General features: G+C 43.4%; 2 protein-coding genes and 1 long non-coding RNA gene across 7 annotated transcripts in view; 2 read left to right on the top strand and 1 right to left on the bottom strand.

Moving 5' to 3' along the window:
* riox1 (ribosomal oxygenase 1) overlaps positions 1-11,193 on the top strand; it is a 40,648-nt gene extending 29,455 nt beyond the window's left edge. For 4 of the 5 annotated variants that reach the window (XM_061241854.1, XM_061241852.1, XM_061241851.1 and 1 more), the window contains 3 exons: positions 7,053-7,152; positions 9,176-9,262; positions 10,987-11,193. In XM_061241854.1, coding sequence (XP_061097838.1) covers positions 7,053-7,152; positions 9,176-9,262; positions 10,987-11,055 — 256 coding nt within the window. In that variant the 3' untranslated portion in view covers positions 11,056-11,193. Of the gene's footprint in view, positions 1-6,576; positions 6,994-7,052; positions 7,153-9,175; positions 9,263-10,986 lie in introns of those variants that run through there. The other variant, XM_061241853.1, reaches the window with a different exon arrangement.
* A 7,015-nt stretch (positions 11,194-18,208) lies between these two features.
* On the top strand, positions 18,209-23,295 carry LOC133129525 (uncharacterized). Its single transcript, XM_061243684.1, has 8 exons — positions 18,209-18,389; positions 18,479-18,580; positions 18,725-18,796; positions 18,905-18,963; positions 19,062-20,190; positions 20,448-21,555; positions 21,670-21,784; positions 21,986-23,295. The coding sequence occupies exons 5-8, from the start codon at positions 19,193-19,195 to the stop codon at positions 23,050-23,052; spliced, it is 3,288 nt and encodes a 1,095-aa protein (XP_061099668.1). The 5' UTR covers positions 18,209-18,389; positions 18,479-18,580; positions 18,725-18,796; positions 18,905-18,963; positions 19,062-19,192; the 3' UTR covers positions 23,053-23,295.
* Positions 23,296-26,442: 3,147 nt separating this feature from the next.
* Positions 26,443-27,445, bottom strand: LOC133128131 (uncharacterized). The gene is made up of 3 exons (XR_009708725.1): positions 27,357-27,445; positions 26,746-26,796; positions 26,443-26,511 (listed from the first exon to the last, which is right to left on the bottom strand). It is a non-coding gene; the product is annotated as an uncharacterized LOC133128131 (long non-coding RNA).
* Between the last annotated feature and the right edge of the window lie 247 nt (positions 27,446-27,692).

Here is a 27,692-nt window from a genome sequence, read left to right as displayed (position 1 = left end):
CGAAGGAGCTGCGGCTCTACTCCGAGCTCCCTCCTGATGTCTGAGCTCCTCACCCTATCTCTAAGGCTGAGCCCAGCCACCCTACGGAGGAAGCTCATTTCGGCCGCTTGTATACACAATCTCATTCTTTCGGTCACTACCCAAAGCTTGTGACCATAGGTGAGGGTTGGGACGTAGATCGACTGGTAAATCAAACCTCTTCACCACAATGGTCCGGTGCAATGCCCACATTACTGCTGACACTGCACCGATCCGCCTGTTGATATCACGCTCCCTTCTACCGTCACTCGTGAACAAGACCCCGAGATACTTGAACTCCTTCACTTGGGGCAATGTCGTTCCCAACCCGGAGGGAGCAATCCACCATTTTCCAGCAGAGAACCATGGCCTTGGACTTGGAGGTGCTGACTCTCATCCCGGCCGCTTCACACTCGGCTGGAAACCGCTCCAGTGCATGCTGAAGGTCACGGTCCGCAGAACGGCCAGCAGAACCACGTCATCCGCAAAAAGCAGAGAAGCAATTCTGAGGTCACCAAACCGGACACTCTCCTCACCTCGGCTGCGCTTTGAGATCCTGTCCGTGAATATCACAAACAGGACCGGTGACAGCACCCTAGAGTAAGCTTTCCCGGGGAGGCTAAGGAGTGTGATACCCCGATAATTGGAGCACACCCTCCGGTCCCCCTTCTTGAAAATGGTGACCACCACCCCGGTCTGCCACTCTGCAGGTACTGTCCCCGACCTCCACGCGATACTGAAGAGGCGTGTCAGCCAAGACAGCCCAACAATGTCCAGAGCCTTCAGCATCGCAGGGCGAATCTCATCCACACCCGGCGACTTGCCGCTGAGGAGCTTTTTGACTACCTCAGCAACTTCCGCTAGGGATATAGGTGCAGACTGCCCCGAGTCTTCGGGCTCTGCCTCTTCCACAGAGGACGTGTTGTTTGGGTTCAGGAGCTCCTCGAAGTGCTCTTTCCACCTCCCAACAACACCTCCCAGCAGGTGGCCTCTCCAAGGAATCGCCACCTTAACCTGGTGGAGGGGTTTGTGTGTCCCGGTGATCCTGGGAGCTATGTTGTTGGGGGCACTAACGTTAGCCCCCAGTAGGGTCTCCCAAGGCAAATTGGTCCTGGGGGAGGGGCCAGACTAAGAGCGATTCCAAGACTCCATGACACGGCCTCACAAGTATCAAGTTACCTCCCTGGAAAAGGGAACCTGGGGCCCCCTTCTGGAGCCAGACCTGGGCGGGGTGCTCGTCGGTGAGCGTCTGGTGGCTGGGCCTTATCCCATGGGGCCCGGCCGGGCACAGCCCGAATTGGTCACGTGGGGCTGCCGCCCTGTGGACTCACCACCTGCAGGGGTCGGCATCGGAGTCGGGTGCTTTGCCCAACGGGCAGTAGTCAAAGGCGGGGATGGGGCGGGGTGCTGATCCTCGGCGTCGCAGACTGATTCTGCGGACGTGGAATGTAACCTCTCTGGTGGGGAAGGAACCGGAGCTAGTACGTGAGGCGGAGCGGTACCAACTAGATATAGTTGGGCTCACCTCCACGCACAGCACTGGTTTCCGGAACCAAACTCCTGGAGAGTTTCTGGAGTTGCTCAGGGTGAGAGGCGCCGGGCGGGTGTGGGGATACTCACAAGCCACCGGCTGAGCGCCACTTGGAGTTCCACCCAGGGAACGAGAGGGTTGCGCCTCTGCGACTACGTGTTGCTAGGGGGAAAGCTCTGACTGTCATTTGTGCTTATGCACCAAACGGCAGTTCAGAGTATCCGGCCTTCTTGGAGTCACTGGGCGGCATCCTGGAGAGGGTGCCACCCGGACACTCCATAGTTCTGCTGGGAGACTTCAATGCTCACATGGGCAATGATAGAGAAACCTGGAAGGGGGTGATTGGGAGGAATGGCCTGCCCGATCTTAACCTGAGTGGTGTCTTGTTATTGGACTTCTGTGCTGGTCATGGATTGTCGATAACAAACACCTGTGTATGTATGTGTGTCTGTGTAGATGTGTCTTCAAAAATGAAGGTGAACCGGGACTTCCGGTATGGGCCGAGCAGTATAGACGCGTGTTCGGTGCGCTCCCACTACGCATTTGAACTGTTGGAACCTCGATTACTTTTGGCGAAAACTGTCTGCAGTTTACTTGTAGACAAGCGCTAATTAAACAGCTTGTTTTAAAATGCCTAGACCCAAGGATAAACGACAGGACAAAGAGAAGGGCTCCTCGTCGAACATTAGCTCGCATGCTACAGCAATGGCGGCGATTCGTGGTTCTCCGCCGACTACTAGCGATAGCACTTCTACACTGGCTGAAATTCATGCGATGATTGCAACTCACGCAGCTGAGACCAGTGCTAAGCTCGAGGCTCTTGCTTTAAAGCTAGACGGCATACTATTGTCTATCGCAGACCATGAAGAGCAAGTCGGTTCGCTAGAAACTAATGCCGACAGCGTTGAACAGCGCCTGCAGCAGCTCCAGGAATCACTCTCCGCAGTGCAGAAGGAGAGCGAGTCACTTAGAGCTAAGGTGACCGATCTTCAGGGACGAAGTCGACGCCAAAAGATCTGCATTGTTGGTCTACCTGAATCATCCGAGGGCCCCCGACCGACAAAATTCTTCCCCCATTTCCTGGTGGATGTCTTTGGGTCTGAGGTATTCCCATCTCCCCCTGAATTAGACCGTGCACACCGGAGCTTAGCTCCTAAGCCCGCCCAGGGGAGTCAGCCGAGACACGTCATTGTCTGCTTTCACCGTTTCCAAGCGAAGGAACTGGTAATACGTGAAGCTCGAAAACACGGGGAGTTTGTTTACAACGGTCACAAGATCCGCTTTTACGAAGATCCTGCGGTACAGAAGCTGCGCTCAGAGTTTCATGGAGCTATAGCAGTTTTGTATCGGCGCGGCTACAGGCCGGCGCTGATCTTCCCGGCTAGGCTACGTATCACTCTGCCTGATTGGGCTAAGAAGTGGCTACCGACTGCAACAGCGGCTGATGAGTTTGCAGAGCCCGGCCGCAGATCCATAAGCTGAGCATCCTGATTATATCGACTCTTCTCGTTACGTTAAGTGGGATTCTAAGGGCCCTGGATAGCTGTTTTTTTAATGTAAACTGCAGTTGTCTTCTCTTTTTCTCTCATTCGAGGTTTTTAAGAAAAAGCTTCAATTTACAATACCTGGTAATTGTAAGTGGGAGCGGGTGGAAAGAAATAAGGAAGTAGCAAGATGCTAGTGTGCTGTTTGTTGTTTTTTTTATTATTTTTTTTATTATGTTCTGTTTTTACGTATGGGGTTTCATGTTTTTGATTACTATGTCTTGTTTTGTCAGATTTACCACACCTAACTTGGTCAGATACCACATGGTCCATTTTTTTGGATGGCATATGGAGGATGCTGGTCATGGGGGCAGGCCTGTTCCCTGGATGACATCTTATGTTGGGCTCTAATCCCTTGGTGGCACCAAGTGGTGCCTTGAGGTTCACAAGTTGGAATGTTAATGGGTTGAAGTCACCTGTGAAACGCAACCAGATTCTGCAACATCTGAATAGCCTAAACACCAAGATTGCCTTTTTACAAGAAACCCACCTTAAGCCATCAGACCACCTTAAACTTTGCAGGGGGTGGGTTGGCCAGATTCACCACTCTTCATTCTCAAGTAATGCCAGAGGGGTTGCAATCCTTGTCCATAAATCAGTACCACTCTCCATGACTGATGTAATTTCAGACCCAAATGGGCGCTTTGTTATTGTTACAGGGAACATATGTGGCAGCAACCTAACTTTGGTGAATGTGTATGGTATGAATATGAATCAAGTATGATAACGAGAATTTTTTAAAGAATTTCCTTTTCTCCCTCCCCAACCTAAACTCCTCCCAGTTGGTTCTGGGGGGTGATTTTAACTGCTGGCTGAACACCTTACTCGACCGCTCATCAAATAGTCCCTCCCCCCTTTCTAAATCATCTAAAGTCATCAGATCGTTTATGGAGCAATATGCGGTCTGGCGTTTTTTTTTACCCAAAGTCCAAACAGTTTTATTTTTTTCCTCATGTCCATAGAACCTTCTCCTGAATAGACCTATTCCTTGTTGATAATAAACTGCTGTCCTCTGTCAGTTCATGTTCGTATAGCCCCATAGTAATCTCTGACCACGCAACGGTTATGGTCGATATTTCCCTTCCCGGTGTAGGTCACTGTTGCAAACCCCCTGGCGCTTTAATCCGACACTACTAATCAACCCTGATTTTATTAAAACAATTGGTAATTGCATTGACCTTTTTATTTCCACAAATGTTGACCCGGCTGTTTCCGCGGCAGTGACCTGGGAGGCTTGCAAGGCCTACCTACGTGGAGAAATTATATCTTTTTCAACCTACCAGAGAAAGGTTGCCAATGAGGGGCGCATCCGTCTCTCCAGGGAACTGTCGGAGCTACAGTTGCAGTGTGCAGACTCACCTGATGTAGACCTCACTAAAGAACTACTAATAAAAAAGGCTAGATTAAACATACTGACTGCTAACGAGGCTACAGAAGCACTGTTAAGAATTATTATGAATTTGGAGATAAGCCAAGCAAATTACTCGCCCATCAGATTCGACAAGCCTCCTCATCAAGATGCATAACTCAAATAAACACCGGCGACGGCGTATCTATGGACCTTCAAACCATTAACAAACAGTTCAAGGACTTTTATGCCTTGTTATACACTTCTGAATGTTCACCAGATTAAACGCACCTTGACAACTTCTTAGGGTCCCTGAATATTCCCTCTATTGACTCTGAAATTGCATCTAGGTTAGATTATCCTTTTTCAGTGGGAGAGGTGAAAAGTGCTTTCATGTCCATGCAGAACGGGAAGAGCCCAGGCCTGGACGGCTTTCCCTCGGAATTTCTCAAAACATTTGCTGACAAATTATGCCCTTTGATACTAAGTATGTTCAATCAGTCTCTACAGTCTGGTATACTCCCTCTTACACTACGCCAGGCGATCATTTCTCTCATTCTGAAAAAGGATAAAGATCCCCTCTCCTGTAGCAGTTATCGCCCTATCTCGTTACTTTGTGCGGATGTTAAGCTTCTGGCCAAGATGCTGGTGAAACGGTTAGAGTCTATCCTGCCAAATATTATCTCCACAGACCAAACTGGTTTCGTTAAGGATAGGCACTCTTTCCACAACATTAGGCGGCTACTCCATATACTATACTCCGCCCCGTCCTCTGTCTGGTTATCTCAATGGATGCCAAGAAGGCATTTGACCGGGTGGAATGGCCCTATTTGTTTTATACGCTAAAAAGATTTGGGTTTGGCAATAATATTATTTAATGGATCCAACTTTTATATGCATCCCCACTCACTTGCGTCCGCACGAATAACAATTACTCCCGATTATTTCCCCCTTGAACGGGGGACTCTGCAGGGCTGTCCCCTATCACCGTTGCTGTTCGCCATTGCTATCGAGCCCCTAGCGATCGCCCTTAGGGCTAGCCAGATGATGGGCATCTCAAGGGGAGGTCTTGAGAACAGGCTGTCCCTGTATGCTGATGACCTCCTGCTGTATATGTCCAACCCAGACAGATCTATTCCTCCAGTGTTGGCCTTGTTAGGGGAATTTGGTCGGATTTCGGGCTATAAGTTGAACAATAACAAAAGCGAACTCATGCCCATTAATGCTGCAGCTGTAGCCTACCCCCTTTCAAAATTGCCCTTTAAGACATCCCAGGAACACTTTAAATATCTAGGTGTGAGAGTAACCAAAAACTATTCGGGTCTGTTAAAATTAAACTTTTTACCCTTGATGGACAGTCTTGCTCAGGACTTTGGCCGTTTGTCTCTCCTCCCCTTGTTCCTTGCTGGCAGGATAAATTGCATAAAAATGAATGTTCTCCCCAAATTTTTGTACCTCTTTCAATGTATACCCATCTTCATTCCAAAACATTTTCTTTATTCACTTGACAGCTCTGTTTCTCAGTTCATATGGAACAAGAAACCACCCCGAATTTGCAAATGCACTCTACAGAAGCCCAAAAAGATGGGTGGTTTAGCGCTGCCGAATTTCTTGTTTGTCAAATGAGATCAAAATTAAATGTTTTGGCCATACACTCTATTGACCTGTTTGGCGGCAAAAGAGGAATGCATACAAGAAGCACCTCATACGTGCTGTAAAATATGAAGGTGGGTCATTGATGTTTTGGGGATGTTTTGTTGCCAATAGTCCAGGGGCAGTATTTTAAGATCAGTGGCATAATGAATTCAACAAAGTACCAGGAAATTGTACACACTGGAATGGTTAAGTGAAAACATCCATGTTCTGCAATGGTCAAATCCCATCAAAAACATGTGGTCTGAACTGAATAGAGCAGTCCGTAAGTGCAAACCAAAGGATAGCAATGATCATGAAAAGTTCTGCAAATCCCTCTGTTCTCTGTCCTCATCACAAATAATAGGAAAATACTCTCAACTGACATCTTTGCCAGGGGTGTTTGCACAATTTTTTTAATTTTTTTTTTTTAATTCAAGACTTTGGTTGTTTCCAAACTCAAGTTATTTGGTAAAACTGATGTAACTAGATGGGAGCACTGTTAACCAGTGGTATATTTCTGCCATTGGGTCAGTGCAGAATGGCAATAGTTCTAGTGATTATACACTTTCTACATAAACGGCACCAGTGATTCACAGTCAGCCATGTTTTGCTTACAGGTCGGAAGTTGTACATTTCAAATGGGAATGGAATGCAGCATAAATGCGGCAAGCTTCATTATTTGACAATTTCACAGTTTAAGATGCTTTTCATACATTCGTTGAAGGACATCATTTTTATTTATTTATTAATGATAATACTTCGCTATGACATGATAGTTATGAATTGATTAGTATTTATAGGAATCTGTGCAGAAAGGCACCAAAGCAATGCAGAAAGTCTATTGATGCTTTCTATTAATGCTATTGATGCTTAACTGCATAACTTACAATATCAATATTAAAATGGCAAAAAATAGCGTGTGTGTTGAAAATACTCCTCATTGTCATTGTATATTTTTTGCTGTTACCTCCCACAGGTTAACCAGTGGTGGAGATAGTGTTGTTCTGTGTCATACCACAGACAACTCTAGAGTTTACCACAAGGAGGACCCCAAGAGCTTTGAAATAAGAGATGAGGCATGTACATTTTCGTCAATTTTGAGCATGGGTTCAGTTTTGCTCTTTATAGGTTTTATTGTATGTTTTTCTTTTCTTCAGTCGACTTATTTTATATCAAACATTTTTTTAGATGCTGTGCTGTTTTCATGTGTGTGTGTTATGTACAGTTGTGTTCAAAACAATAGCAGTACAACATCAGATGAACCACTGTTCTTAGTAGTAGTGATTTATCTGCATGGCAAATACTTTACTTGTAGATGTAGTAGTGTAATAGAAAAACAACAGACCCAACCTTCATAACATGCACACTGCTTGAGTAATTGACTCATTCATTGAAAGGGGCATGTTGAAAATAGTAGCAGTGTGGAGTTTAATTAGAGAATTCTTTAATTAGAGATTTGTTAAGGAAGAAGGGAAGCAAATATTTCACACATTGTTATAAAATATAGTTCCTTCTGAATTGCGAAATAAAATGGGCCGTTTCAAACATTGTTCAGAGGAACAACATCATTTGATTAAAAAGTGGATTGGAGAGGGGAAAACTTATGAAGACGAGCAGCAAATTATAGGATGCTCAGCTAAAATGGTCTCATGCTTTAAAATGGCAACAAAAACCCAAAACACACGGAAGAAAATGAGCAACTACTGTTAAAACGGATCGAAGAATAGCCAGAATGGCAAAGATTCAGCCATTCATCAGCGCCAGAAAGATCAAAGATGATCTACAATTACCTGTAAGTGCTGTTACAGTTAGAAGACGTTTGATCGAAGCTAAGCTATCAACACATTGATTGGCCCCAAGAGAAATGGCGTAACATTCTGTGGACTGATGAGAGTAAAATTGTTCTTTTCGGGTCTAGTGGTCATCGACAGTACGTCAGATGACCCCCAGGTACTGAATTCAAGCCACAGTACACTGTGAAGACAATGAAGCATGGTGGCACAAAAATGGTATGGGGATATTTTTCATACTTGCAGTGTTGGGTTTGTATACCAGGGATCATGGATCAGTTTGAATACATCAAAATACTTTGAGAAGAGATTATATTGCCATATGCTGAAGAGGAAATGCCCCTGAAATGGGTGTTTCAATAAGACAATGACCCCAAACACACGAGTAAGCGAGCAACATTTTGGTTCCAGACAAAACGTATTGAGGTGATGGAGTGGCCGGCTCAATCCCCCAGCCTCAACCCCATTGAAAATTTGTGGGGTGACATTAAAAATGCAGTTTCTGAAGCAAAACCCAAAAATTCACAGGAACTGTGGAATGTAGCTTGTTCACCCTGGGCTGAAATACCTGTGCCAGAAGTTGGTTGACTCGATGCAATGCAGATGCGCAGCAGTTATCAAAAACAATGGTTATGCAACTAAATATCCATCCATCCATCTTAATCCGCTTATCCTGAACAGGGTCGCAGGGGAGCTGGAGCCTATCCCAGCATACATTTGGCGAAAGGCTGGAATACACCCTGGACAGGTCGCCAGTCCATCGCAGGGCACACGCACCATTCACTCACATACTCATACCCATGGGCAATTTAGACTCTCCAATCAGCCTAACCTGCATGTCTTTGGACTGTGGGAGGAAACCGGAGTACCCGGAGTAAACCCATGCAACACGGGGAGAACATGCAAACTCCGCACAGAGAGGCCCCGGCCGACAGGGATTCGAACCCAGGACCTCCTTGCTGTGAGGTGGCAGTGCTACCCACTGCACCATCCGTGCCGCCCACAGCTAAATATCAGTTCAGTAATTTAAAGTGAAGTTAAATCTTGAAAAATTTGCACTATGTGTTTGAGTTTTAAGAGAAAAATGTTGAAACCTTTTTTGAACAGATTAATATTCCTTTTCTTTGCTTGCAAATTTAGAATTGAATGTGTAATGTTTCCACTACATTTGAAATATGGAACTAAAAGCTATTAAAAAATATTTGCACTTTGTTTTAACACACTGTTATTTATTTGAACACAACTGTAAGTAGTGCTGTGCCTGGTCTGGTCTGAAAACTTTCTTTAAAATCTTGGTCCACTCTTGCAGCACACGGATGCCCTGGAGTTCCTGATCCACTCCTATCCGAAGTTTGTGTCTGTGGGCAGCTTGCCTTGTGATTCGTTTGATAACAAGGTGGGACATTGAATCACAGAAGTCAGCATTTCATCATTAAGCTGATGTTTAGGTTTCTTAATCTCATTTGTTCTCATGGGGAGGTAAAGTCTTTCTAGATCTAAATTACACAAATACATGGAGCAATTGAGTCATGTCAGCAGTAGTGATCTACTATAACTAGTCAGTTTTTTAAACAAGTTTTATCGGTCCATTGCTAGAATCATATGTATAAATTATGAATAAGCCAGCAAATAAAAAGCAAGTCCTAAATTGGCTGTAGATGACCTTATCAGCAGATTGTTAACCAAACTGAATTGAGAGATCTGTACCCTAATACTGATCACAACAGCAGAATGGGGTGAGTCACTGGAACAATGAGAGTGACGTCGCTCCTATACTTAAAATATATAAATGGATTAAATATAAATCACTCTATAAAAGCATGCACTACTAAGTGGTAAAATTAGAACTAGCTCACAGAAAAGCTAGCATTGGGTGCATTCATTACAGGGCTCTGAGCCACTCCACTGTTCTGTAAGGCATTTGACTGATACAATAAAACTCACCTGACTAGCTACAAAAGTGCAGTACACATGAATAGGTAATACAACATTAGTTGGATATGGCTCCGATCACAGGTTACTATTGGCCATTTTTACAGAGATGGATGTTGATTGGCTGCAGTTAGAATCGTGTCCATCCATGTTCCACTCAGAGTAACCCAGATTCAAGTTTTAAAAACCGTTTTTTTATTAAACTAAATTCATAAAAACAGAATTTCGAAAACTAAAGTTTTTTAATTAAATTAATTTCTGTATTTTTTTCTGTAGTATTTAATAGTTAACATTGAGCAGTAGCTTTACAGCATCTCCTTCAGTTACTTAACCAATCATTATTCAAGTAAACAACATTGTGCTTGAATTTAGTGATATATATGGAAAGTAATGTGCAGGGGTGGAACTTGCACTAGCCAACTGGGCTAGTGGAGTTAAAATTTGACTAGCCCTGATACATTTTATGACCCATAATGCCCAGTATAATTTTCATGCATAAAAAGACATCTGAATATAAATTACCATGGAAAATACCAAAATAGTTGTTTTAGTATATAATTTATTTAAGATAAGAAAACTGCATATAGAAATAACTTTTTGGCTACAATTACTGCCCCTACTCAGCCATCCACCTGACCCATCTCAAGTAAATAGAAACTTACCTTGTGCCACAGTTGCCAGAAATTAAATGTTACACATTTCAAAGAATAAAATTGCATATTAGCTTGTTCTGTATTGACTATCAAAGAACAGGTCAAAAACTGGGTATAACTCTGTTATTTCGTATTCTGGAAATAATGAATTGCTGCTGACCTACAGATATGCAGTGAATATGTTAAACATTCTGTACACTGGTTGTTCAGACAAAACTGTCAAGATATGGTTTGTGCATGATGGCACATGGTTTCAGCAAGTTCTCAGGCTTTCACCATTACAGGACTGCTTATTATTATTATTATTCCTATTCATCTTATTGATTGAATGAATGAAAACAGTTTTAAAAAAGGAGTTTTCCTTATTGGAATGCTCAGTTAGCACAAACATACTATTAGTCATTAATAGAATGGGTGTTCCTGTTCCTTCACAGAAGCAAACCAAAAACTACACATTACAAATATGCTTTTTTTGTCATAAATCACATTGTGTACCAATGTGTATTGTGATTGGTTGTTCTTCTCTATGTTTCAGATTTCTCTGGCAAAGTTCCTCTTTGAGCAAGGTCTGATTCGTACTTCAGAACCTTTACTCCCCTCATGAACAACCTCCACACCACCGATTCCAGATATCAGCATTCAGCAGCGCGATACAAATATATTTACTTAATAATAGATATATGGAGTGTTTTCTTGTCCGACTTGTAATCCCTTCAATGAGAGATACATTTTTAATTCTTTATGTTTGACTGTTGTGTCATTTTTTCTAAGCGGGGTTCTGCTTTAAACTTATCCAAGAGCGTTTTTGCTTAGCTCTAAATAAAGGTATTAACCCCTTAAGTCAGGGGTGGACCGGTAAGTGTATAGAATTAATTCCTTATTTCAGGGTGCAATTTTCTATCATTACATTACATTACCATCCATCCATCCATTATCTGAACCCGCTTATCCTGATCAGGGTCGCAGGGGGGCTGGAGCCTATCCCAGCATACATTGGGCGAAAGGCAGGAATACACCCTGGACAGGTCGCCAGTCTTTCTCAGGGCACACACACCATTCACTCACACACTCATACCTACGGGCAATTTAGACTCTCCAATCAGCCTAACGTGCATGTCTTTGGACTGTGGGAGGAAACCGGAGTACCCGGAGGAAACCCACGCAGACACGGGGAGAACATGCAAACTCCGCACAGAGAGGCCCCGGCCGACGGGGATTCGAACCCAGGACCTCCTTGCTGTGAGGCGGCAGTGCTACCCACTGCACCATCCGTGCCGCCCTACATTACATTACATTATTGGCATTTGGCAGACGCTCTTATCCAGAGCGACGTACAGTTGATTAAACTAAGCAGGAGATAATCCTCCCCTGGAGCAATGCAGGGTTAAGGGCCTTGCTCAAGGGCCTAACGGCTGTGCAGATCTTATTGCGGCTACACCGGGGATCGAACCACCAACCTTGCGGGTCCCAGTCATGTACCTTAGCCACTACGCTACAGGCCACCCCACTATCACTATGGCAACAGGATTTGAAATGTTTGAAAGTATTAACTCACGGTTCTAGCTGAATAACCAAATTTAAGATGCCATTGCTTATTTTGTGCCATGTGGGTGGTAAAACAAGTGCGGGGGGACATGACCTTTTTGGAAATCCACCTACTACAAGAAATAAGATAATGTCAGTGTCCTTCTCTCAAGAAGGCTCCAGCGCACCAAATGCATAATAGTTTTTCATTCTAAAAATGTGCTAACTCTGAGAGACGTCAGTGTCCATTGTTTAGTTTCTCTGGAGGAATTATCATTGTTATCTGTTTTGCCATTGTATACTTCTATAAAAGTACTTGTACATAGAAATGCTATTATCTAAGTTTTCTATAGGCTCGCTTGAACACGATTAGTCCAAGTATGAGTGTCTCTGACCGGTATTGGTAATTACAGAGAAAATGCGTTATCCCCATCCTTGTGTAAGAAAGTTCTATATAACTTCAGCTCATCAAAGAACCGACTACAGGGATGTTATTGAAGTGATGATTAAAAAGCATTTTAGCTCATCACTTTATGTTTCCAACAGTTTGTCCGGCTTGCATAAAACAACACCTGCTACACTTTCACCTGTGTAACGAAAGTGTATTATTTTCAATATGCCAACGTCTAAATGGAGGATTTCCTTTGGAGAAGTTCCAAGGAATCTTTTCTGATTTAATATTTTTGACTGTTGACTCCACAATAGATGGCATTTTCAATGACATGACCCCATTTTATATCTAAATACATTCTCAAAATATTTTTTTAAGTCTCTGAGATGAAACAACCATATTTGTCATTTTATTTCTTCTGACAGAAACCAGGGTAAGGTTTAACAGTTAAAGTGGGTAACGTAGTGAGGTTTGTTTGCTGCTGCTAGTCGTACAAAATTGTGTGTAAACAATTGATTGTGTTTACAGCTTAAAAAAATCTGTACAACCACAACAGATTTCACTAACTTGTGATATGCTACAAACGCTGGCTTACATTACCGCAGCTATGGTGATATAACTAGGCCATTGTTTGATGTAGCTTAAGATGCATGCACAAGTATCACATAAGTAACGCTACTGTTATTTTTGGCTCCAAAAAGTTAAGTATTATTAGTATGAAGCAAAAGGAGCACTGTCGCCCTTTTTTTATTTGCGCTTATTTGGATTAAATGCTTAAATTATGTGTGTAGGCATTTTTACAATCACAGTCGGTGTAGCTGTTTCCTAGATATGGGGCAAAATGTGACGTCACTGGGCGTGTTTGACTTGTTTCTCAGAAGGTAACAGACAACAGACAGTGACCGTTTTCTAGCAGCTCTGACAGCTTATCATTATGTCCAGAAATCCAAAATATTGACCATTGGGAGAAGGGAAACTTTGATGTGTTGCAGAGACAACACACAATGGCAGCACAACTCTTATACCTCTCCCCAGTTGTTCGCCATGGAGTACCCATTCCATGATATTTGTATTTGTATAGGTGGCCATAAACCAGTGTCTGTGTTCAAGGGTGGAGTTTGAGTGCCCATTACCTTCTGGGTAACACAGGCTGGTGATTAAAGCCAAACGTTTGTTTTGATAAGTTTTGCCCCATATCTGCCAACACATATAATTTAGATGTGTAAAAAGTATCATATAAAGCTAATTATATGTTACCTTTGACTCCATATTATGAAAAAGCTTAAAACCATAACTGGATGTACTAGCAAACATGATATTAAGGTTGTGGATGGTAACCATAGAGCAGGGTATCTTTTTTTTATCCAGAAAGGACCGGTGTGTGTGCAGGTTGTTGTTTTAGCACAGGACTAAGACAGCTGATTCTACTCATCAAAGACCACGATTAGTTCATTAGTATAATCAGGTGTGTTACTGCTGGTTTAAAACAAAAACCTGCACCCACGCCGGCCGTTTTAGGATAAGATTGGACACCACTGCCATAGAGTGTATGAGAACATAGAGTTCAGCGATGGTAAAGCAGACATCCCAAGTCTTCTGGAACTTCCGGGAGTCTCCTGGAAATAAGTACTCTCTCCCGGACTCCCGGAGAGGAGTGAGAATCTCCTGGATTCGCATCCCACCTCTTACCTATTTATTCCCTCCCTGCATTGAAGTTGCCTACTGTAGGCTACAAATTCGACTTGCACTCTTAAGTTACATGCAGGCTCAAATAGGCTTTTCGATCCGTGTTTTGATGGCTCCCCATTCATCAATCCTAAGCACAATCATCATCAAAAACCAATCAGATCATGTTAAAGGTGCAATAGATAATTTCAGACACCTAACGTTCAAGAGGGGAATTGCAACAACAAAGAAACTCAAACCACAACAGTGTTTATGCTTCCCACAGTCTATGAATATAACGTGTAATATAAATTGTTGTTATACAGTTCAGTGTTCTCATGCACTCTTTTGGAAAGCTGACAGTGACAAATGCAACAGAGCCTGCTGTCTTTTCGTAGTGTTCTTGTAAGTAAATGTTCGCAGAACAGGTGACTATGAAATCTTGACTTTGGTTGCTGCGCAACACTATTTCTATTTTTTGTCTTTAGCTTAACTAAGCAACTATATTGTGAGCAAGTAAGTTATTTGGCTAAGTAACTAGCTGGCCATATAACTAAGATATGATAGACTACCATGAACGATGCAACTGTAACTTACACTTTGAGAGAAATAAAGGTTTAGCTAAACACGGATGATTGAACACATAAAGCGATAAAAGGAATGTGTAGCTGCCCAAATTTCACTCCAGACAAGCAGTCACTGAAACTCTGTATACTATTGCTGTCTAGTTAGAAAACAATACCAGTTCGCTATTGTTGTGGAGAATGTTATCAGTGTTCAAGGTTCTTTCCGACGTTGTGCAGAATTTATTTAATATTTTCAAATAAAAAGGAGGAGGCAGAATCTTCCAGAATATCAGACTTTATTCTCTAACAGCGATCATAAAGCCGGGGCCACTCCGCAGAGTGACCCAACATCGTTCAGTTACAGACAGGCTTTTATAGTTTCCAACAGGAAACTTTTCACCCCACCACAATGACTCATGATGACACATGATAAGGATAGTCAACTCTGATTGTGCTTATTTGATCAATTGTGCTTATGTAGCATGGTTAGCTCAGCTAGTTCGCTAGTAAGCACGGATGGTGCAGTTAAGCTTAACTTTCCTTAACTTTTCCCATTCATTCTCAACGGAAGTTCTTATCACTTCGGATGCGATATATTCTTGGCCGCACGTTGATATCGCGGCGCTGTTCCGAGATAAACGAATGACGTCGGATTCCTTAACTATACGAAATCGTGCGGCGCGAATCATTTCGCTGGACGGACACAACACGTACGTTTCTATAAGTCTCGTTTATTATTTCAGTTAGTTTGATTTGACAAACACATTAAAGAAGACGTCTTGCTTTTTCGAGGACGACACAATAAAGTTGAAAACGTATTTCTGTTTTGATTCTTGACGGTAAGTAATTGCATTTTAATACTAACAGTTTCTTATTTTTACATTTACATTTTAGTCATTTGGCAGACGCTTTTAATCCAAAGCGACTTACAAGTGCATAGGTTCTACCACAAGTCAAAGCATCACATCCAGAACTAGAAAAATACACCTGGACTGCTGTTCTAAACATATAGTCGTGATCATAAGTGCAATTTTTTTTTTTTTTTTTTTTTTTTGGGGGGGGGGGGGGTTAGACAGGGATAGGGGTATCAGAAGGGGGGGGCGGGGTAAATCAGGAGGGGGGACTAAGGTAGAGTTTGAAGAGGTGTGTTTTGAGTCTGCGTCGAAATAGGGGGAGGGATTCTGCTGTCCTGACAGTGGTAGGCAAGTCATTCCACCACTGAGGAACCAGAACGGAAAACAGGCGTGAACGTGCAGCTCGACCGCCAGGTGCCCGTAGAGAGGGAATCGTAAGGCGACCAGAGCTGGCAGACCGGAGTGGTCTAGCTGGGGAGTAGGGAGTGATCAGGGATTGTATGTAATGTGGGGCAGTCCCCTTAGCAGCCTGAAATGCCAACACTAGGGCCTTGAATCGGATGCGTGCGGCAATAGGAAGCCAGTGGAGGCCAATGAGAAGCGGGGTGACATGAGCCGACTGCTATATGTTATATACTACTTTTCTCAAAGCAGTAAGTAGTGCCAACACCAATTGTTTATTGTCAGTAAATTAAACACCAGATGCTGTCATTCAGAGATCTTAACAATCATCTTTGTTCCTACATTTACCATTATGATTATTGTTATCATTATGTTGTTATTATCTTTATTATTATTATTATCTGTCATTAACTTGCCTAAATATTTTAATTATAGAGCAGTTTCCACAAGTGTGCAAATTTACACCTGAACGCTGTTACCCAGAAATGATATAAATTAAATGCATAATATATTGTATTTTGATGGTTTGTTTGATACAATCACGACTAATCCCATTACTTCTAGTATTGCATATCCTGCTAAAAACCATTTATGCAGCATGCAGTTCTCTGTTTCTTTCATCCTAACTAATGTTGCTTTGATGTATACAGGTGATCAACATGCAGAGGCCTGTACATTTTTTCCCAGGCAAGGTACAGGTGTGCTTCCGAAGAGGCCCCTCAGGTCATTTACGTCAGGACCCTTCTGATGAGGCTGCAAAGATCAAACGCAACCCATCTCTGCAGGATAAGTCCCGTCCTCTGCGGGAAGAAGATGTGAAGTCTAACGCTTACACTGTTGTCTCTCAGAGGGGAGGGGATGTGTCTGATAAGCAGGAAGTGTTGGGGGAGTATGTGCTGCAGTTTGGCAAATACAAGGGTAAATCCTTCAGGTGGCTCCTGGAAAATGATGTAGGCTACACCATCTACCTACAGAACAAGGTAGAAGAGGAGGAGAAGGCAGGCACGTTCAAGCCCGAGGGCCACAGCAAGGACAGTCTGCTGTCCTTCATTCGTTATGCAGGGGGTTTTAAAGAAATTGAAGACCTCCGGCAGTATCTCTCCTCCAGGCAGCCTGCCCCCTCAGTCTCCTCAGAGGGTGATAACCTTGTTGGTTTTGGAGCCCGGGCCAAAAACACCTGGCAGCAGATCTGGGACAGCAGGACTGATGGGTATGCTGCTTTCATCATGGGCAGAAAGTGTGTAAAAAATAGCCAAGCAGCAGACCCAGCAGGGCACTAGACCAACCCCATCAACAGTGCTGCCCCCCAGTACACCAGGTATGTCCCAACTGAGCACCAGCTCTTCAGGTTATCAAATATGCTGTTTATTTCTACATGTAACATTTATTATAAGTACTGGTAGGTTCCCGGTTTTAATATTGCTAGCTGTATCGGGATCACAAATGTATGTTTGTGTATTGTTCTGATAATACTATTTTCTCTAAATTCTCTGTCTCTGTATACCTCTTGAATAGTGTCTGCAGCAGGGGATGTCACACATCCTTGCTAAATGGCCCATCAGAGGTTCCTATCTAAATGAAATCAAGTCGTCTCTGGCTAGCCAGGACGCATCCCTTTGATATGTAAACTGTATTTTAACACTGAATAGTCTGCCCCAATGTACTGTTTGTCTTCCCCTTGTGTATTGTACTAAACCTGAAAACTAACATTCATTGTAAGTGCTTACACTGCTGTTTCTTCTCATAGTGATGGAGGAGGATGAGGAGCTTGAGAGAGCAATGCTGAGCCTGTCTCCATCAAAGATTGAGGCCCAACCGAGTGAGTTTACAAGTAACTTACACAATTTAGAAACATATTTATCACTATGACTACCTGAGTATCACTATCACTATGATTACTAATGTAACACTAACAATAACTCTGCTGTTCTTCCAGGTTCACCAGCTGAAGTTGTCAGAGCCAAAGCTGTGCCTGTGCCAAGAGGTTTGCTCCATCAGTTCAGAAGGATAATTGAGTGATGAACTCAAGAGTTCCCCTGTTCTTGAATTACACTTGTTTGTTATTTTAGCCGTGTTCTGGCCTGTTCTCATGCTTGTGTTCTTTTTTCTACTCACCAAACACTAACATACAGTATATCAGCGATGAGGGTAAGTGTTCAAATGAACTCCTTTTTTTTTTTTTTTTTAGTAATAAGTGAAAAGGCCTTTCTTTGAGCCAGTGCTGCATGGTGTGATTACACAGTTTTAACATGAACGTCTAGTTAACTTGCTTTACCTGTTTTCAAAAACATTACTGTTCTGGATGTTAAAAATGTGGACAAACTAAATTCAGAAGTATAATTAGTTGACAATCAGACACAGGTAAAGGAAGAATTAACAAGGCTTCTGTACTTTATGCAGACAATGTTGTCAGGGCAAGGTTTACAGGCATTGGTTAACTTTACATTTGCATTTACAGTGACGAGTACCGTGCGTACTGAGCCTACTGCGACACTCTCCAGGCCAGCCGACGATTCCTGTGGGACTTCTTCTGCCTGTAAATATCCATGTAGAAATACTACCCTGTCTTTATTTAATTCAAGTATTACTTCAGGTTATGTTAATGTTATTGTTTAAATTTTTTAGTTGCATCGACATCAGAAAAACTGCCATTGCCAGTTCCACCTCAGCTGCTAGCATTGGCTTCATCCCTTCCGCCAACGGCCTGGACAGAACGACAGGAGCAGGGTATGTCATTTCATATAATAAAAGTACAATAATAAACTTGTAATTATTGTCTTTTTTAAATTTTTTTATTTTTATTACTTTCTGCTATTTGTGAAAAGAGAGACTGCAAACTACTCACATTCATTTGTTTCCTATCCTCTTAAGGTCACAGCAAGTCTGCAGTCAGACAGCCACCTCCATCAGCGACGAGGCAAACTGCCACACCTCCCTGTGTTGGTAAGCATTCCACAAAAACCACATACAGTACATATTAGTAATAAATATTTGATGTTAGGATCTGCTTATTAATTACTGACTCATCTGTGTTTGCACCCTTTCCCCAAGGTTCCGTATCACAGAGTGTGAGCTCGTCAGAGCCGAGCCGGAAACTGCTGTGGCTGAAGGTATTACTCTCTATAATGTGTCTTTAAGGTGTAACTGATTTAATTTCATGTGCTGTGGTCAAAATGTGTGGTTTTAATGCGTTTTGTGTGTTCCATAGCTCTGGCACAACCTACCACAGCCCTGCAACAGCCCAAACCCCTCACCCACCCTCCTGCACACTCAGCACCAGTCTACAGCTATGACCAGGATGTGCGCAGTTGGAGCTGCTCTCTCCAGCAGCGCATTTGGATGAAGACTGAGTTGGAAGCTTTGGGGCTATGGCCGGGGTCCCGACCGGTGCGGCACTCTCTCAGCATGGTGTCCCTGTGGCGTTACCCTCCTCAGCCTGAGCTCATTGAGACCAGCACCAAGCTTCCCTCGCCGAAGCACTTCCAGCTCCACCCATTTTTCATTTGGAAGCCAGAGCATGCCATCATGGAGAGAGTCAGGAACAATTACATCCTGCCATGTCTTTATGGCTGTGCCTCTCCGCAGGTTCAGTCTTCAGGTGTAGGAAGGCCTCGGGTGATTGTTGGCACCAGTGGCCAGTACTACATCTTTGCCTCCCGACTGACCTGCAAAGTTTGTAGGCGCTATTGGTTTGCTGACAAACCCCAGTGGCTGGAAAAAATTCCAAGGAGGTTCACCAACATCCTCCCAGCCTTCCTCACACACAAAAAGGCCATTTGCAAAACTGTTATGGACGAGCTGAGAAGAACCGGCAAGTCCCCAAACGACATGGCCAACCAGGTGACAGAGATGCTCCACCTAAAATATGAGCGTGCCAACCTGGCCTATCTCCTGGCAGTGCAGAATATCCGGGATGGAGAAGCAGGGCTATATGGGCAGACAACAATCACTGGCTATCTCCAGGAAGAGGAATCTCCAGGACCATTTGGGCAGTATGAAGATGCAGATGGCTGGTTTGGAGTCTCTCTGTCTCCACACTACCTGACTGACTGCCTCCTACAGGAGTTTCAGCGGCAGGAAGCAGCAATCACCCAGCTCCTCCAGGGAACATTTGGACAGGTCTTTAGATCAGACCACACACGCCGAGTGGCTAGGAAGGTCACCATCTCATCTGGCACTATGTCCTCCTATGCCATCATGAATGAGAACTGGATGATCCTGTCCTGGGTGATGCTGCAGTCAGAGTGTGACAAGTCACTGGAGCCCATGTATGACGGTCTCGCCAACCGCTACAGCACTGCAGGGGTAGAGAAGGCAAAGTTCCAGTGGGTGGACAGGTATGAATAACAACATTTAGTCACTACTGTCTGTTCTACTGAATTTACTTTTTACACAAAGAATAGAATAAAAATGTATTGATTAAATATATAATATAGTTGGCTATATTTATGAAATGTCTGAACCATTTGACTATGAAAATAAGTGTAGCTGCTTTGTAGTCATTAAATCTGTTTTGAAAATATTTATGTACATTTCTCTTACATTTCTATGCTAAACTATTACAATTGCCCTGTCTGTTTTTGTGCATATGTAGAGACTGTTGTGCTGCCTTTCGAGTCCCGGACCTGCAGCCCTTCGAGGACCTTCAGTGGGCTTCCTGGCAGACAACTGATGCTATAGTGGCAGAGGCCACCTCTGGGAACCTGCATAATACATGCGCGTCACGGAGCAAGTTCAACCAAGACATTGTGGTCAAGCTGGACTTGTTTCACTGCATGCGCAGGTTCACCAGGGAGTGTGTTTCTGAGCACCATCCACTACATAGCACATTCTGCAAGTTCCTGTCTGCAGCATTTACAGTTGTGGACCAGGGAGACCTGCAGAGGCTGAAAGAGGCCTACACCTTCTGTGGGATTGTGCCTGCTGAACCCACCAAGCAGCACATCAGGGAGCACTGCAGGGTGAAGGTGCCGCGTGCGAGAGAGCTGCTGCAGAGAGTGGAGGACGTCCTTCGCCATTTCCATCTGGCCAAGGACCCTGATGGCACCCGGCTGTACAAGCCCTCCATGCTCAAGGTTTGGAGGATCCAGCGAGTCCACATTTTGAGGGGGTGCCTCAGTGACCCAGAAGTGGAGGATGGGGTCCTGTACAGGTACGGGGGCACTCTGCAGCTCAACCATGTGCAGGGGGAAGGAGCCGCTGTGCCAGTGTGGATCCCTGTCAGGGGCACTTCCCAGCAGGAGGGCTTCCACTTTCACCAGGCCCGCTGGGTGACTGGTAATCTGGTCTCCAACGAGCTGTTCCAGGCTCAGGGCTTGACTGGAGTGGCGAGGTGGAATTTCCAGCGGCTGGTGGACTTGAAGCAGCCTGGAGTGGTGCTGCCAGCAGTGTTTGACCCGGTTTTAATTTGCGAGTTGAATAAAACATCCGAGAAGGTGATGGGGCATGTGAAATATCCAGCCCTCCACATCTCTGCCAGGGACACAGGAGAGAGGTTTGGGCTGCAGTACCTGGAGCCAGGCTGCCGTCCAGTTCCTTTGGACTGGCAAAAACACAAGGTCCTGAAGACTGCCCTTCCTCCTCCTGTGGAAACACAGCTGCCTTCCATCACCCAGCCATTGTCTGCGGCACCCCCTGTGGTGCTTCATTTCCCACCTGCTCCCCCCACCTTTGAAGATGTCAGGGACACAGACGCCTCACAGGTAGTCTACTTTACTGTTTGTCCTGTCACTGTATTAATGAACTAACATTGTTTAACACGTACTACAGCTTATGGCTGCAGACTTTTAACATTTATTGTTATATCTATTTTACAGCAGAGCTTTGACAGTGGTGAGCTGTCCTTTCAGTCGGTCCAATCACCGACAGGACGGACCCTGCCGTCACCACAGTCCACAACATACAAAGAAGAGAGCCACTTAATGGGCCCAGGTAAATCAAATACTACTGCATTCAATCAAAAATACTTTCATGTGTTGAAATCAGATTCTTCTAAAGAGCCTAATAATATGAATATACAGTATGTGCTGTCTGTCTCTCACACACACACACACACACTCACATACACACACATTTTGTTCTAGTTGATCTTTTAGACTTGTTTATAATAAAAATAATTTCATCTCCTTTAAGGTCTGCAGAGCACTCCTCCCCTGCCACAAGCTGCCTCCCCCGGAGCTGCACGCACAGGACCAGTGAAGGCTGGAGGGCTGCTGTTTGTCTTGGACCACAACAGGTGGCCAGCACCCATGAGAGCAGCCATTGATGGACTGCTGGCCCAGCATAAGGGAGAGAAGGACTTCCTGAAGCGGGTGGACAGAGACTATGCTGCTCTGGTGCAGAGTACATGCTCTGACCCCAACAGTCTCCTGCACCCCACCACATGGCAGCATATTTCACGCTATGTGAAACATGCAGCAAAACAAATTAACACCAACACTTCACTGAACACCAGCCCAGAGAAACTGCAGGAGACCCAGCAGCTGTGGCAGCATCTGACTGCAGGGAGTCAGACGGTCACCGTGCCAGTGGTCACCCTGCCTCCAGCCGTGATCAATCCCCCTGCTCCCATCACATCCCAACCAAGTCACACCCAGGGAGCCCCTGTGACCGATGTCACAGTCCAGACACAGGTTAAAGAGCTCCTCGAGAGGCAACAGGCGGCAGTTCAACAACAAAAAAGAACAAGGAACTGCCTTGCCTGTGGCCAACCAAAATCTCGGTACCTGGGTGATGGCTCCACAATCCACTTTTTTTATCAGACTGGGGAGGTTAAATACTTCTACTGCTCCACGAAAGTCTACCAGACTTATGCAGGAGAAGGACTCACCAACCCCAGGATGCCATTTTTCGAGTTTGCAGACACACCTTTTTTTCAGAGGGAGCTGGAGGCCTCAAAGCAGAGAGGAGCCCAGAGGAAGCAGGTTCTGGAGCAGAGGGGGAAGAGAAAGTCTGTGGAGGTGCAGCCAGCAGGCCCCCTCTGCAGGTTCTGCCACCTCCCCATGAAACAGGGCCCCAATAGCCCTCATGTTCATGCCTACTTCCCTGGGTTAGCAGGGAAGTATGTATATTGTCCAACCAAGGTACTGTCTTTGTACCAAGGACAGGGCATGGACAGGGAGTTAAGCTGGCAGGAGTTTCAGCGTACTCCATTTTATGAGGCTGAGAGAAACAGGTGGAGAGATGAAAAGGGAAAGTGAAAATATTGACTTTCTTTCCCATTCCTGTCCATATCAGCCCTGTATATAGTCATTCATGTATAAAGTTATTAACTTACACTTTTGTTGTGTTTATATGTTTGTAAAAAGTGTATTATATACATAATGTTGTATTCTTTTTTGAGCACTTATAATGCGTGTGTCTGTGTGTGTAAATTTGTAAAAACCCGTTGCAAATATTGTTCTTGTTCTTAAAGTTGCCATAAAAATATTTTATCCAACATCCATCTGCCTGACTGCCTTTGATTGTTTCTTGTAGTGATTTTAGTAATTAGAATGCAAATAAAGATGAGATCAAATGAGATATGCTTTATTATACCCAATGGGAAATTCCTTTTTCAAACAGCAGTAAACAGTGAAAGACAATACAAAATACAAATACATACTAAAATACATACAAAAAAGTTACATTAAAAGGTATTAAAAAAACAATAAAATTAAAAACACATGAAAGCAGATATATACCCTATACCATTTTCTTCAGAGTGCACTTTGTGGGTTGCAGGAAATAGACCACTGTAATGCAATTCTCACGCAGAACAATTCAGTAGCCTGCTGGCCATATAGGCAGAAAGGTTTTCCTGATGCTCTTCATAGGTCAATGAAGCTGGAGAGGAAATGAATAAAATATATTAATATCAAATGGGACACTCCAACAAAGACATTACATGAATTACGAACCATCTTTTTGTGCTCAAGGGCGTATTTTATCTGAGGGGGGTATATAGTATTTCACAGAAACGCGTGGCAGGTAGGGGATTCGATCTGCGGTCGTCATGTCGAGCGCTACACCTATACACGGCTGGCCCCCGCGGGCTGGTAGCAGGTTATCGCGACAACACTCCCCGATGACGTAACCCTCAAATTCAAAAGAACGTTGTTGCCCTTGGCTAGAGGCGAGTTCGTCTTTAGCTGACTGAAAACGCGTTCGTTCAACAAAGGCCAGTCGCGGATTGCCGTAACAGATTTTTTGACCGAAGGTGACCCCTCTCTTGAAATAAGGGTTCGAATCCAGCTCCGGCTGTTATTTAAACATTATAAACCTCACCTTTTTAAGTTAATGTGATCCACTCAAGTGATGTTGTACAATAACCTTTTATAGCAACTCATAAAAAGGAAAATATATAAATATAAAGTGACAATGCTGATGGGTGTAATACTCAATTCTAGTTGTGAGTACGATTCCTGTTTTTGGAATGTACATTTGTTTCCCCCCTCAGATAACAGCCTGAAAAGGGTATTCAAAGCCATTCCTAATAGCGGGATTAAGATAAAGTCCACTGAATCCAGAGTGCATTGGCCTGTATCTGTGACAAATGCTGTTCTAGCAGATTTTCAGTAAAAAACTTTTCATAATTAAAAAAAAAAATTTTCATTTAATATTTGTTTTGTATAATTCCATAATTTGCTCATCAACAAAGAAAGATTCATTCCTTTGAGGTCCTGACACTCATTAGATATTTGATATTTGAATGCTTTGCGATCGTGAGCATAATGATTTTTGATTCAGTGATTTTATACAAAAAATAGGCCTAACAATTATTTCATTGATAAAACCACCTTCAACTGCACAAAGAGCATGACTCTCTTCAAGGTCATTTTATTTTGATCTTTTGATAATTTAAATCAAAATGTTCTCAGTTGATTGGTTATATTACACAAAGTGGTTCAAGAAAAAAAGTTTAGTTTCTTGACATTTCAGTAAAATAATCATAAAAATGAATATCATCAAGAAGAATACATTTCCTGCTTCAGTGTTCTTTGATGGTCACCTAACACCTCAACCCTACTCGATGATCAAAGGGGGTTAGGAACAACCATTTGTTTTCCTTCCACATCACATGCGTACAAAATAATGCATATTCGTCTGCCTGTCACCTCATCAGGGACGGGACCTGCATTTTATTTCAGCATTTTACTTCAGGAGGTTTGGGGCATAAAAGCTCATTCTCATACAACATGATTTTGTGATTGAAATGATAAGCTTCATTCTGTAATTAAGACTATTTTTGCTGAATTAATAAATTGTTATTGATCTGAATTTTGGACTACAAGTTTTACTTCACAAAGGACCAAATTCCTACACATATCAACACTGGAGTCATTGCTTTAATACAAACATAATTTTTTAATTTCAGTGATATTAACAGACACACATACACATCCTGATACAGTACCCAATACACACACATATTAAGACACCCTTATACAATACAAACTCTTTAATTACTAGGTGTGCAACATCTGTGTAAAAAAAACTGTGCGGCAACAGCACAAACATACACTTAAACAAAGGGAACGAATATATAAACCTTTCCCAAAAAAAGGCATTTTACAATGTTCCAATGTTCAATGTTGGGGGGTGGGGGCCTGGAAGCACTGTGTGTATCTGTGTGTGTGCGTGTGTGTGTGTACATGCGCATGTCTGCGTGCGTGTGTGCGTGCGTGCGAGTGTGTGTGTGTGCGTGCGTGTGTGTATGCGTTTGTGTGTGTGTGTACATGCTCGTGTCTGTGTGTGCATACGTGTGTGCTTCATTTTCCTCTCTCAGTTGATCAAGATAATTGATCTTTGTTTTCTTTGTTATCCTTTTCATAAAAGGCAGTGGTCTGAAACTCACTCCAGGTCATCTCCCTTGCCGTGCCTTGTGCTTGGTATTGGAAAATACCTTAGCTGGGCAGTATATGTACTTGCCAGGCACACCAGGGAGTGGAGGCGGAGGGGGAGAAGTTGTTGCTGGCTGTATTACTGCTACAAAACACAAAGTATGGGGTTACTGACTTAAAACACTAAATTAACAAAGTATCTAAGAGCTGACACAATAACACTCAACAATCACTTCAGTTGTGTTTTCACGAAGTGAGGCTCACCTTCATCCAGTCGTGTCTCTGGCTCATGTGTGGCAGGGGCTGGAGGATGTAAAACAGGACATATTGTCAGAGACAGAGAGATGTGGCGCTGTTGTAGCAACTCCACTGTGAACTTTGAGACAAAGGGTCATCAGTCAAACTATTGTATAATTTCCACAATTGTAGTATATTATCACAAAGGAAGTAAGAAATAAAAAGTAAATATAATGAATGATGGCTCTTCACAGAGTACTTACTATTGGGTAAGATTCAATGCCATACTTTGCGCTACTGCTTCAGTGAGCGCCACAAACACACGCAGAAGTTCCACTGGGACTGGAATGGGGGCCTTCACTGGCACTGAAGGTACATCAGTACCCTCTGTTCTTGACAGAATGGCTGCGGGCTGATTTTTGGAGGCTGTACATGGTGCAGGAGAAGCTATTCAGGCAAAGAAAAATCTATGTTAGGATCTAATTTCAGCATAAACAACTAAAGTGATGTAATGGTTATGAATATATTTACCACGCAAGGAGGAGGCACGCACATATACAGGACTGCCTCTGGACACTGTTGCTGTGGGACCACTCAGCTCTGAAGGAAAAAGTCACATTAGAAAGAGTCAAGCTCACATTCTGAAACCATTTTTATCCCTTTTTATAAATGCTATATTTCAGAGATTACAATTGTAAACTCGCCAATCCATTAAAAGATGTTTGACACTGCAAGGTTCTCGCTTAATAGAAGTCAAGAAGACAGGCAGAACACGGCCAAAAAAACAAACCAAGGTAATAAAATATTTGTTATGAGAGGATAGCCTCTCCATACCTCTGCCTGTAGACTTAATTGGTGCTCTGGTGACTGCAGCAGGTGCTGAAGCTGATGAAATAGACAAGACATTGCTCAGAGGACATGTAATTGTTCATGAGAAATAACCATATTTGACAGGTAAAAAATATTTTGGACAAAAAGATTATTTAAATTTGAACAAAAGTCAGAGCAGCTTAGACCACACAAGCTGAACTGTAAATGTGTGATATTTGTATGTATGCACTATTACATCTGTAGAATGAAACAGGTGTACAAAAAGTGCCAATAGTAATAACAACAACAACATAAATAATAATAATAATAATAATCGCTACCCCTTCGTAGTAATCTAACTTCGTAGTAACGTTACACCCACAGCTGCTGTGAACAGCGTCCCTAGATACCACGGCTGCTGTGAACAGCGTCCCTAGATACCGTAAAAGTTAACTTTACAAATGACTCCCACTACTAGCTACCCAGATAGCTACCAAAAACTTTTCCCATCGACATTATTCAAAAGTAGCTTTCCATAAACGTTGTGCCACTTTCCATTTGCGCGACAAAAGGTTAACAATAAATTACGTTCACAATAAATTAACGTCGTGTTGCTATCGGATGAGGTAACTTACCTTAATAAGTAGACTGACTGACGACAGGATCGGCGATCCAGATGATTTAAGTGGCGATTCTTTCGTCCTGACGATGGCAATGGTCAAAATGGTTTAAAAATGTGAACGCGAATAAAATATCAATAAAATCCGATCAAACTCGTCGCTCTCTCTCGCTCTCTCTCTCTCTCTCTCTCTCTCTCTGTGGCCGGCTCTCGCTCTCTCTCATTCCGTCTTCTCATTGGCCGCGGCGGAAAACGGGAAATAGCGCCAGGGCTCCGTCGGGTTCAACGCGGTGGCGGAAAATATATTACATCCGTAGTGGTTTAGGACTACCATTGAGAATGAATGGGTTTC

This window comes from Conger conger, chromosome 5 (assembly GCF_963514075.1).
Source record: "Conger conger chromosome 5, fConCon1.1, whole genome shotgun sequence".
NCBI classification, from domain to species: Eukaryota; Metazoa; Chordata; class Actinopteri; order Anguilliformes; family Congridae; genus Conger; species Conger conger.
The sequence above is the reverse complement of the archived record's forward strand: the minus strand, read 5'-3'. Positions and strand labels throughout refer to the sequence as shown.